The 12,587-nt window shown below is 45.6% G+C and overlaps 1 protein-coding gene across 4 annotated transcripts in view; it reads right to left on the bottom strand.

Annotated features, from left to right (window-relative positions):
- The window catches only part of MARK1 (microtubule affinity regulating kinase 1), a 491,137-nt gene extending 478,826 nt beyond the window's left edge, over nucleotides 1-12,311 (bottom strand). For 2 of the 4 annotated variants that reach the window (XM_085612954.1, XM_085612956.1), the window contains exon 1: nucleotides 11,593-12,206. In XM_085612954.1, coding sequence (XP_085469080.1) covers nucleotides 11,593-11,643 — 51 coding nt within the window. In that variant the 5' untranslated portion in view covers nucleotides 11,644-12,206. Of the gene's footprint in view, nucleotides 1-11,592 lie in introns of all 4 variants that reach the window. The other 2 variants (XM_085612955.1, XM_085612957.1) reach the window with 2 other exon arrangements.
- Between the last annotated feature and the right edge of the window lie 276 nt (nucleotides 12,312-12,587).

The following is a 12,587-nucleotide window of genomic DNA, read 5'->3' as shown; positions in this document are numbered from 1 at the left end:
GCTTAGATTATAAAGCAACCATTTAAAAGCGGATTAAAAGAACAAAATGTTCAGCGTACAAATGAACAGGCTGATAGAATGTGCATTAAAGTGAAAACGCATGCAAACAATACCCACCATAAAAGGACTACAGTTGACCTTAGTGGAATGAAGAAAGTCATTTTGATTATATTACTTCAGGCACAAAACCTCAAAGGGCAAAGACCCGAACTATTTACAGAAATTAAATCCTGTTACAAATCCCACCAGGAAACTTAGGTTGAGATATCTCAAACTCCGAAAACTTGTAGGAAAATTGAGTGTGGCCCTGCGGAACTAATAAATCAAAGAACCTTATGTTCATTTATTGCAAGCATGGTTAGAGTTACCCCTTTCTGATGAAAACATTGGAGGCCGCTCTTAATCAGAAAAAGGTGCTTTCTTTATCTAACACTCAACTATAAGGTCTGAGAGATAATCACTTGTCAAAAACATTTTAGGAAGATGCTGAAAACTACCTTTTCAACCAACACTTTTCCTTCTCATCTTGATGTTTATTACCACTGCATCTGAGATCTGAACTGTAAAACAGTGAGCAACAAGACTCACCTTGTATGAACCTCTTTTATAAACAATGCATTCATACAAGCAACCAATGGCTATTGTGTGTTCTCATCTTCTTTAACGGAGCGATGCTACAGGTAGAAGCACCTCCTCTATCAAACTTTCATACCCAGCACAAAGTGGAGCTTTCCTCGTTGCTCTATTTTAGAATCTGATTCACGGATCTTTGTCTTACCCACAAGTCTCTAGACCACATGGGGATTTTAGAAAACAAAATTGGATAAAAATCTCTAATAGTTTTGTGCTGTTCATCCCCGATGTGTGTTTCGACGTTTTCTAAAGATATGTGAATAAGAATACTTCTTATCTGAACACACACTTACTCCCGTCTGTCAGGAACTGTAGAGAAGAATCTAATGACCTAACAATACCATTTGGCCCAGAAACTGAGAATCCAGGTAAAGTAGGAGCAAAATATGGAGCAGCTATTAGCAGCCTTGCTGAAAACTTTAACTATCACTACTTTTCAAAGACCCAATCTTTTAGAACAACAATAGGAATTAGATCTAGAGAAATGTGGGTTTGTAATCCTTAGCCTGTGAAATAGGTCATCTCCTAACCCTCATCATGGATCAGACACCTCGATCAGGATTTTAGATTCTGACATCAAGGAACTGATTTTTAAGGTCCAGCTGCAAACAGCTTTAGTTGACTACCGGCCACAGCTACTGTTTCAAATATACTTAGAGTGGGCTCCGGGTCAGCCCCTTGCTCATTGTTGGATGCCTTTGCAGTTTATCTCTGTTGTCTCCTCTTGATTCAATGGCATTCCTCCCTGTTCTTATTTCTGACCCAGCAAGGAGCATCTCACACTCATCGGGTTCTGATACGTTGGCTTGTATCCTGCGATTGCTAACATTACTTGCATTATATGAACTATGTTTGCATATTACTTTCTGCACTTCATGAAAGTGCATGTGTTTTATTGCTCTCTCCTCTGTGCGGTTTCCCTGGCTGCCTTTCCCACCCCATTTGTCTGTTGCTCTCTCATCCTGTTTCTATTTTCTTATTTTTTTTCTTTAAATTAGATCCCTCCACCGCCACCCATCTCTATTTTTGCCCCCCTCTCTTACAGCGTACAACACAACTTAGTGATGAATATGAAATATCAAATAATCTAATTCGGTGAAAGGCATCACTGTAACTAGACAAGTGAAGAAACTAGCTGTCTAGTTTCATGAACGCAAATAAAGGAGCAAATATGTTAAAGGAAGACCCTCTGCCTTGTGCTGTATGAAAGGCCAATATCAACACTACAGAAAATCACAAATGTCTCAACTAGGACAAGTGGTAGTGAGATTTTTTCTATGCAACAAAGATCCCCATGACAATGGCCACATATGAAATCATGCATCAAATTAAAAGTTGCAACAGGACAAAATCATCTCCTAGCTACCCACATTATACTGTCTATTCACAAATTCAATTTATTATCACAACACAAGATGTAAATATCACTGACAGGAGCAAGGGGAGAGCGGAAACCAGCGTATGAAATGTGTCCACAGTCATCTAGATTTAAACAAATCTCACCTACTTCTGTTGTAGACTAAAAGCACACATATTCAGTGGCAAATAGATATAATTACTGCGCACACATAAACACCAAGCAACAACTCTAAAAATTAGGATAACTACACTTATATTGCATGCCACCCAACTGAATCTTCCCAAGTGGCTGACAACAGAGGCATTATTACACAACTCAATAGTACTCATTTTCTGCATCTTGGAAGAAGAGGCTGAGTGGAACCACTGGGATTTGAACCCAGGGCTTCCAGCTTCCACATGGGTTATTACATCAATGTTTGAATAAACTTTTGGTGCAATATGAAACAACAAATGGAACATGCAATATTCTGTTTGTTTGGGTACAATGACTATTATTGATTTTACGGACATTGTTATGGATGTAAAGTGAAATTATTTGCATTGCTGAGTGTTAAAATAAACGAGTAATAATATATAAATATTATTTCTGTGGTATACAGGAGTGGGTAATAAGTGATGAATTCAAAGGCAGTCAAGTCAAGTCAACATAGCTTTATTCGATTTCTTTTTAGAAAATCATACAACCACACAATTTCACAAAGCATAACAGAAAAATAAGACATCGTATGTAGAATCTTTTTCGTTTCGCTTCACAGCCAATCTCATTTAAGTTCCAAATTTATTTGCGACTTATAGAAAATCACAGGTTCACATTATGATTGTTTTCCTGCATTTAAATACACTTCTTTAAGAGCATTGATAAAATCCATACTAAGTATTAATTTGCTAATAGCTGTAATGCTATAAAAGCTGGGCGACATTGTTTAGAACCAAATGATTTTAAAGTTGGTAAAATCCATTTTTCCCTTTGCACATCATATAATATTTACAAAATAAAACAACGTGAAGTGTTGATTGTTCTGAATGATCGTCACAAGGACACAGATACATAACTCTTGACCAGTCTTCATTCTTGGGAAACGTATTAATCTATGTAGAATCCTTTGTCTGAATACGGTCAGTAAAAATCTGTAATAACCACCAGGGACGATTTTAAAATAACGTTGAATGCTGTGTGTTGTTAAAATCATTTGATTGGACAGTACTGTAGGTTTTACAATTTCTGTTGAAAGTCTAAGTGATTCAAATAAAGTCAGAGGCAGTCAAATATGGACCCAAATAATATAGGCTAGTTTAGCACAGGCGGGAGATTTTGTGTTTACTTGGTGTTAAAAGTAACTGGCAACAGAAAGGACCCGTCACAAAACAGAAGGCCCACAGGCCTCTTGGATGCTTAAGCACTGTGTGCATGAATAGCGCAGTGACAGCCAACACTGCTTTTACCTTTAGTTTTAATAAAAACATTTAACTCTTATGTTTTCAAAATTGTTTGTTTATTTCTGATATATTCAATATTCATCCTATTTAAAAAACACAGCAAAAAAGTTATTAGACAAAAGAATACATTTTAAGGCAGTTTCTCTTTTTACTGTTTTTATTAATAGCGCGGCCTATTGTTTTCAATGTTATTCCCACTGAAGCGTTGTGCTAACAGAGACTGGAAATGAGACGCCTCACATTGTCCCACAGCTTCGTGACTAAAGCCGCGGTGACGTGTACTCGGGGACGGTCCTCCATCCTCGCCTCAGGGCGCGTGCTCTCAACACTCGCAGCACGCGAGGCTAGGGCCTCTCCGTCACGTCCCGTTTTCGCAGTAAATGCGATGCGAGCGGCCCGCAGGCGCCTTGCCCTCATGCTCACTGAATCTAGCAGCCTTTCAAAGAGCATGTCAGCGACTGCAAATTAATGGCGATTACTGACATATGCCGGGACGGCGAAGAACAGCTGAAGCCTGCCTTCCAGGAATCTTCCATTTCTGATAAAAGAGCACATTCTGGGCAAAAAGCATACACCCAAAAAAAGACACCCACAAAGCATTGCGTTTTGGAGCGCTTCATTCCCGAATTGCGTAATTTCTTGGGGCACGTTTAAAACAGCTTTTAAGGGTTTCACAAGCATAAGAAGTTGTTTTATTTGTCAAAACGGTTTCAATCTACTAAAGGTCGCAAGGACCACTTCAGATAAACAAACCTTCTGCACTAGTGAACAGCAGGGAGAGCAGGGGCCGCGAGGCCCGGGCAGTCTATTTTCGGCAGGCAGGAGGATGTGAAGGCATCTCCGGGCCTTGATGTGACATGGAAGCGCCAGCCGTCCTGGGGTGAACAGCGGGTGACTGCGCAGGTGGAGGTCTGCACAGTCAGCAGGAAAAGGCAACTCCAGCGGGCACTCTGAAAAGGACCTTATCGCAGTCAGGCAGGTGTGTGTGGTGTAAGGGGATTACCGCGCATAACTGCCAATAATGCAAATGCTAAGTAAAGAAGAGGTAAAACAGCATCACGGCAACAAGTTGCCACCATCACCAAAAAACCTGGTAGTATCCTGGCACCAAAACAAATATGAGGAAAACATGCACGCGAGCAGGTGAGGTACTTGCAACTACTATACAGCACCTTTATGCCTTAATATTGCAACACATTTTAAATCCAGGGGTATGTCACACTTCCAGGAGTATTAGTAATGTTGTCATCTAGTTGGCGAGTTCACCCCTTAGCATCCAAAGCCTACAGCTGGAGGTGGCTGGTAAATAATGAGAATGCCGACAGTGGTAATACCATTAAAAACAAAGAATTACAGCTGCTTTTAGAAGTTTTCCCGTAAAGATGAAACAACCAGCAAACACAAGGTTATTGTTGACAAAAAATGTATACATATGGCCTGATTACAAGAGGGCTCTTTTATATTTAAAAATTATCACATCTGATAAAAATCTGACACCAAGGTGTTCGGAATTTATTATTGGCTGCAATTAGTATCCTACTCGTGGGAAATAAGTATATTTTGGTGCTTACTGCACCAAGATCCACATTTCCCAATGAATATTGGGTCATTTGCCTCCTGCTACGTTGTGGCAGGTTGGACCTGCAGAAATTTAAGGAAGTGTGCCAACTTTATCACACATGGAATTTTTCAGGTGTGATAAACCCCACCACTTATAAATGCAAACTTTGCAATAATGGTTTAAGGGGTCACCTGTACCCGAGGCCCCAAGAGAGGTGTTTTACACCAGCCTTTAGTTGTGGGTAATTAACACCAGATGTCACACTAATTACCATTAATGCCCCTTAACTGGATTACCAAGAATTTTCACTGCTACACTGTGGCCGGTTCTGAGTTTGTCAGGAGGACCCAGGTGCTTTCTATTGCACCACATAAGCCACGATACCCTGAGGTAGTTATTCATTGGGTGTAATAAATAGCACCTATTCTGAGTTTATGGGGAACAACATGCGGATTTTGGTGCTTACTGCACTAACATTCCCATTATACAGTAAATACTGTACACTTACCCGTCACCCCCTTACATTGCTGCAGGTTTGACCTGCTGCAATGTCACCTAAGGTGAGATATTTAAAGCACCCGGTAATTATTGGATACAGTAAACAGCACCCAACTAGGAATTCCGATCCCTACATAAACACAGCCTTAAGCAGGAGTCGGAATAATCAAGGCCTGCGACTAAAATTCACTTTTTGACCTGTTCTACTTCCTCAGGACAAGTATGCTTAAAGTCAATGAAAGTGCTAAACATATGAAGTTCAAAGGTCGAGGGAGAATTCCAGCATTATCAACCTAGGAAGCATCAGAATACCCATCCAAGCACGACAGGTACACTCCAGCAATCATACGTCCTTGTAACTGCCATGGAGCATTCAAAGAGAATACCTCTCAAAGAAACCCAATACAGCCAACACGCATGCCCACCTCCGTCATCTAATTTCACTCATATCTTTTTAGTAGCTGCTAAAAAATGGTGCTAGCACCAAATTATCATCTATAAGGAAAAACCTGAGACTCACTTAAGACCATTAAACAGCCTTGTGTTTTTTACTTACTGTAGACTGGATTCCTCTAAAAATCAAATTATTGCAGACGTGATGGGGCATCCTATCTAATTTAACACTAAGCATTTTAAACCCTCAGAGTGGATGACGCGGACTGAACTGGTGGACAGTTTTAAGGGTGAATATGATAAGAGTTAAATGCTGATACACCTTCCAAATGGTGCTCTGGCATGGACTGGTGTGCAAACCATTAGGAACCAATCTATGTGGCGCTGGGATTTCCACACAGCATGGGAAAATATGAGGCAAGTGATGGTCATACTATGTCCTGTGTTAGGCTACCTGGTTATCTATATGTTGTATGGAACATGTGAGAATGACATCTTGTATTATGACTGTACCAGGTGCATAGTTTTGTCTAGGTCTTTTAAACAATATTAGAATTTGATATTACAGAAAATGCTAACGCGCCTACCACACTGTGAAAGTTTCCATTGGTACATATGGGCACTGGATTTCTAGGTGCCGAGGAAGGACCTCCTCAAATATCTCAGAGAATTAGTACAGGTGTCACGCAAGGTTCTCTGTAGTGTTTACTGACGTGTCTGGATTGATGCCAGCATCAATGTGCTACAGAAATTCTGGCATGAAAAGGGTGGTGGAACCAAGAACATGCAGTATTTTCTGGCACACAGAGAAAGTAAATGATACTCTTAGCCACTCAGATTTTCTAAAACCAGTCTCCATGCTGGTGGCGCGTGACAGCGAGGGTGACCGGTGGCATTAATGTCCAACAAGTGGCGGTGTGTCGCTCTGTTTTAGTAACAGTCTCCCAAGAGGGTGTGCTGGACAGCTAATTTTCCATTCTACACATTACTAACACATCAAAGTGGCCCGTGAATTTGATCGGAAGAGCTTGTATGTTGGAGGGTTTTGAATCAGTGAGCTCTAGTGAGCACAGATCTCATGTCAAAATGTTGAAAAAATTTCATAGTCGTAATAGAATTGGAATACCTCCTTCCATCCACCACACAGCACCTACCAGTAGGCAAACTCAACATAACAAAAATATTTCATGGTTGCACGTTTGATATGAAATCTGTCAAATTCATAAACTGAGACGTTATTATCTGTCACATTGGCTCAACAGAAGAGCAACTTCAAAGAAAATAAGTTTGCATACCGCGTTAAGTACATTTAAAAAGGTTGATGGCAATGAGAAAAGCAATTTAAACATAAGGAAGAAAATTGTTCTTATGATGACTAATACTGCGTTATCGACATTAAATATACATATTTTAAAATCATATTTGTGTTACATGGTAATGTAGTTGTTGGCAGTATTTCTAGAGCATGAACTCAGCTGTGAGGACCAGAGTTGCTGTACATCAATAAAGTGTACATGTGGAATGCTAGAATACCATACATAACGTACAATTTACTCTGTTTGTCTCAACATAGAAGTACTAAGACACACTTTTGCCAAATAAGTCCATGCCACTGGTACTACTATTCCTCAACACAAGTGATCTCTCGGGCTCTATGTTAAGCACCTTACCACACCGTTCCAGGTACTGCTACTCTCTCGTTTGTAAAAGTATCTTTACAAAATATTACAGATGTCCAATTAAACAAAACTAAAAACTGTTTCGGGACAGAAACATATAGAGAGGACAATCAAAATAACAATGACTGATGTCATTAAAAGACTACAAATCACTCAAAATACTAATGGGCCTGCAATTAAACTGATAAAGTCCCTTTGAGCCAGTGGAAAAGGTAGGCAACAGGATAAAGGAAAGAGTGCCCAAAACCCTAAGCAAGACATTATGGGTAGAAAATAGTGCACGTACATTCAAGGCTGGCTATAGGACACTGGGGATAACACCCAGACCACACATTAGGTTATCCTGGTAAGAAAATCCGGCTGGCAAATTCAAGGCAGGCAATAAGACACTGAAAGTGCCCAGGACAAGAAAATGGGCCATTATTGCTGAATAAAAGGGAATAGATACCCAAGACTGGCAACAAGGCAGAGGTGGGGGGGTTACTCAACTCTATCATGTGGGTAATTCTAATTTTAAAAAAAGACATGTGCGATATAGACAAAATGAGAATTAAATACCAAAATGTGGTTCATTCTGGCTAAACAAAAGGACAACTATACAAAGGACAGACAACAGGGCATATGGGAGAATTAAATCCAAAGGGCACTGTGGGAAGATAATAGAGGTATCACATTCAAGATACCAATGAGCCCGCAAACAGTGTCCTAACCTATACAGGGTGCAATATTGGCTAGCAAATAAGGCAAGCACATACATATCAGGCTTTGCAGAAGGTGACCAAAAGCATAAAGGGAAACAAATATGGTAATAAAACAGTGCAACCATTTCCAAAACAGGACATGGACAGATAAGTACCGAACCCCATAGAAAGACATTCAGGCTAGAAAACAGAGGCAGCTGAATGCGTCAAAACTCACACAGCAGGCCTTTGCACATTAGACACCAGGTCATGCAATTTTGAGGCAGGCATCAGGGTTGGTGCCCAAACAAAAATGTGTCGATTCTGGGTGGCATGCAGTCTTGGCAGCGTCAGAAACAACAACAGAACAGCAGGGAGGGTGCAGAAAACTATAATGTGTGCCATTTCATTAGAAAACAAGGCCGACATAGACCTTCTACAGCAAGGTCTTTGTATACAGAAACCACCCCGCGCTGCCAAGGACGAGCCTTGTGGTGACAGCGAGGAGGCGTTTAGCCACATCGGCCTCCTCGGATGCGTAACAAGTGTGAAGGTGAGGTCTGGACTGCTCCCGTTCCACTCCACAACTCTCCCAGCTACCCCTGTGTGTGCACAACGCCCAGGCATCCCTGCTCACAGTCGGGCTGGGCTGTACGCCTGGGCATGTCTGGGGTAAAGTATGAAACACAGCACTGCATTCGCTGCACAGGAACGGCGAAGCCGTGCCCGCTGCCTGTGCTGGTCATGCACCACTTAGAACGAATCCTAGAATGAATGGAGCCGTGAAGGGATGTTTACAGGAAAAGGGGGAAGGACTGAGGAGGGGCGTGTGGGCTGGCAGACATGCACTCGCACCTCTCAAGGCACGGTAGATTTAAAGGTGGCAAAGCCTAGACGTCCTTAAAAGGAGCTGGTGTTTACGGTGTGCGAGTGGGTGACGAACATTTGGCCGTCTGACTCTGAACTCCCGATCTTTCCTGGGGTAGCTGGAAGCAGAGGGCTGCAGGGTGGGTGGGATGTTGTGTGCAAACCATGCGCCCCTCCCCGGGTGTGAGCTCACAGCTTATCTATAAATACCCCAGTAGACCAGCAGCCCCATGGCAGAGGAGGGGCCCTCATCCTGCCCCGACCACAGCCTCTACATGGAAGGTGGGGGTCAACACAGAGAATGAGACGGGCTGGAGGGGGCAGGCGGTAAAGGGAGCTGGCAAAAGGTTGAAAAGGCAGACCTGGCATTAAGTCGAGGGTTTAGGATGGAAGGTAGAGCCAAGGAGGGGGCAATAAGAGGCAGTCAGGAGAGGCTGCAGTTAACACACACATGCCAGAGGTAGCAAGCAAGAAGACGCTCAAGTATGCATGCGAGAAAGCAAAGGCAAGCCTGGGTGATGTGGGATGAGTGAACAGGCTGGGAGTTGCTAATGAAATTGGGGTTGTAAGGGAAGCAACGCGTTAGGGGGGAGGTTGCAATGGTAGCTGCAGGCCGGGAGGAGAGGCCATAGAAGGTTCCTATTCAAAGAGAGGCAGAGACGTTACAAGCAAAACAGGCCAGGGGAGTCTGCAAGGTCAGGCAGGCCAGGTCAGAGGAGGTTACAAACAGAGACAGGCCAGGGGAAAAGGTTACAAGAAGAGGCAGACCAGGGGAGTCTGCAAGGAGAGGCATTGGACCCACCTCTGGGCATACCTTTCCCACTAAGGACGAAAATACAGTACGAAAAGATGATGGACAGAATGCTGAACATTGACCCCCAGTCACAGATCTGAGTTTAATCCATCGTTATTTTGCACACCATACCATTCCAGTTTAGACCTTGCCATATGCAACTTAGGCTTGACCCTGCTGCCCATGGGAACAGTCCAGCCCGAACTGCCAGGCCAGGTACTGCCTGGACCGGAAACAAGCATTTTGGGACTAGTTTCAGGTTATCACCCCATATCAGCCAGGCTAGATTGAAACCGGAAACTGGGGTGAAATGGCGATCAAAATAACAATGGATTAAACCCAGACCTGTGACTGGGGGTGATCGTTTGAAAAGTTTCAACACTCCCTCCATCATCTTATTTTGCGATATTGCTATGTACGCCCTAAGTGGCTATGGGTATGCCCAGATGTGGGTCCTTTGCTCACTGCGCCACTGGATTCAAGTTAGCCTGGATGATGAGGAGGTGATACCCCGAAACCAGTCCCAGGATGTACGTTTTCGGTCCAGGGAGGACTTGGCTTGGCAGTTCGGATTGCACCAGTTCCCACAGGTAGCAGGGCCAAGACTAATTTGCATATGGCTGGGTCCAAACTGGGGTGACTAGTGAGCAAATTAACAATGGATTAAACCCAGATCTGTGATTGGGGTTGAGCGTTTGAAAAGTTTCAACACTCCACCCATCATTTTATTTTATGATGTTGGAGTCTGCAAGGAGTGGCAGGATAGGGGTGCCTGCAAGGCAGGGCAGGTTAGAGGAGGTTACAATCAGAAGCAGGTCAAGGGAGGTTAGAAGCAGGTCAGGACAAGTTACAAGCCAAGAAAGGGGAGGGTGCATGGAGAGTCAGGCCAGGGGAGGTTGCATGAAGAGTCAGGGGAAGTTGCACAGAGTTCATGGAGAGGTTCAGGAAGATAAACCAGGACGATAAGGTTGTGAAGCCGGAGGAGGCATCTTGGGAGTTAGGATGGATACAGCCAGGGCCAAGGAACTTGCAAGGAGAGACAGGCCAGGAGAATCTTCAAGGAGAGGCAGCTTTAGAAGATTGCAAAGAGTGACAGGCCGTAGAAGACTGCAACGAGTGTCAGATGTGGGGATCTTTTAAAAAGGGGAGGTCAAGAACAGGCAGGCTAGGACCTGGCTACAAGGAGGGGCAAGCCAAGGGAGACTTAAGGAGGTCAATAAGACCAGTGAAAGCCATAGCGGCCTGCTTGGGAGATAAGATTGAGACAGGCAGGCTTGGGAGTCAGCAAGAGATGCACACTTGGGAGGCAGGCGGTTCAGACTCCTGGAGCCTGGCCAGGGGAGGTTGCAAGGTGAGACAGGCCGGGGCATGCTGGCCACGAGTAAGGCTAAGGGAGTTTGCAAGCAGTGGCTATCCAGGGAGTTGCTGATGAAATACAAGCCGGGGGATGCCGCCCACCAGAGTGGGTGAGGAGAGGCAGGGAAGGTCGGAAGAGAGGGTGGCCAGGAGAGTTTGTGGGGAGATACATGACAGGGGAGGTTAAAAGAAGAGTGATGAGACTGCAAGAAGAAATAGACCATGGGAGGTCGTAGTTGCAAGGGGTTTGAAGGAGGGCAGAACGACCAGTGAAGGCCGAGGGTGACAGCTTAGCAGCTAGGGTGGAGACACCAGGCCCGCCCGGGTACTTACGTTCTCGGTGTCGCGCTCGTTGACGGTCGGCAATGGCGTCCTGGTGGACATTTTGTGCTGCGGGTCCGGGGCTCCGCGGCCTCTAGCCCCGGGCGGGCATACTGTGCCCGCGGGCTGCCCTGACAGCTCCCTCAGCGTACACAATCCCCTCTCAGGCCGGGCGGCGCATCCCCCGGCGGCCTGTGCCTTCACTCCCAGCCTCGGCCCTCCTCAGGACTAGCGCCGCCTCCGGGGCCCTGGCACCCGCGGCATCCCGGCCTCCGAGCGCAGTCCCCGGCCGGGGGTAGAGCCGCGGCCCGTCCGACGGAGCAGATCCCGGCAGGCCTCACATAGCCGGGGCAGGCCGGCTGCAGCGAGCAGGGTCGGGCGGCAGGCAGGCGGCTTTCCCTCCCCTCGCCCAGGCGGCGGCGGCGGCGGCAGCAGCAGCGGCTCCCTCCTCCTCTCCCCCCTCCTCGGTGTCCGTCCTGCTGCCCTCCTCAGCTCACTTCAGGAAGAGGAGCATCTACTTCCAGTGCGTGCTGCAGTGCGGGGGGCGGGGGACAGCAGCAGGCATGATGCAGCAGCGGCCCCGGGCTGCCACGGTCTCTGGGATCCCGCGGAATGTCTCTCTCCCCGGGACTCCTCCCTCTCCGTGCGCTATTGTGTGTCTAGCGCTGCCCGTCAGTCACTAGGAGCTGTCTCCCAGCCCCGCTCTCTCGTGGCAGGCTCCGTCTCGGCCTGGGGATGAGCGCCCCCCCCCCCCCCCGGGGGTTGCACGGGCAGTACTCACCGGGGCAGGGGCTCTCACGGGCAGTGCTGCCATGGGTTGCAACACACACCGACGCCCCGTCCCTATACTGCCCGCATAGTCATCAAAACATTACGGGTCTCAGATAGCCTGTATTTGGGGTTATCAAGCCAGAAAGCCTGTTTAGACGCCTGCTCATCTGAAAGGCACGTAGGGTCGGGATAGAGTCAGTTATATGCAAATCGCTGTGCCCATCTCAGTGGAGCAG

The sequence above is a fragment of the Triturus cristatus genome, chromosome 6 (genome assembly GCF_964204655.1).
Source record: "Triturus cristatus chromosome 6, aTriCri1.1, whole genome shotgun sequence".
In the NCBI taxonomy this organism is placed as follows: Eukaryota; Metazoa; Chordata; class Amphibia; order Caudata; family Salamandridae; genus Triturus; species Triturus cristatus.
Note: the sequence above shows the minus strand (reverse complement) of the source record. Positions and strands in the feature narration are given on the sequence as shown.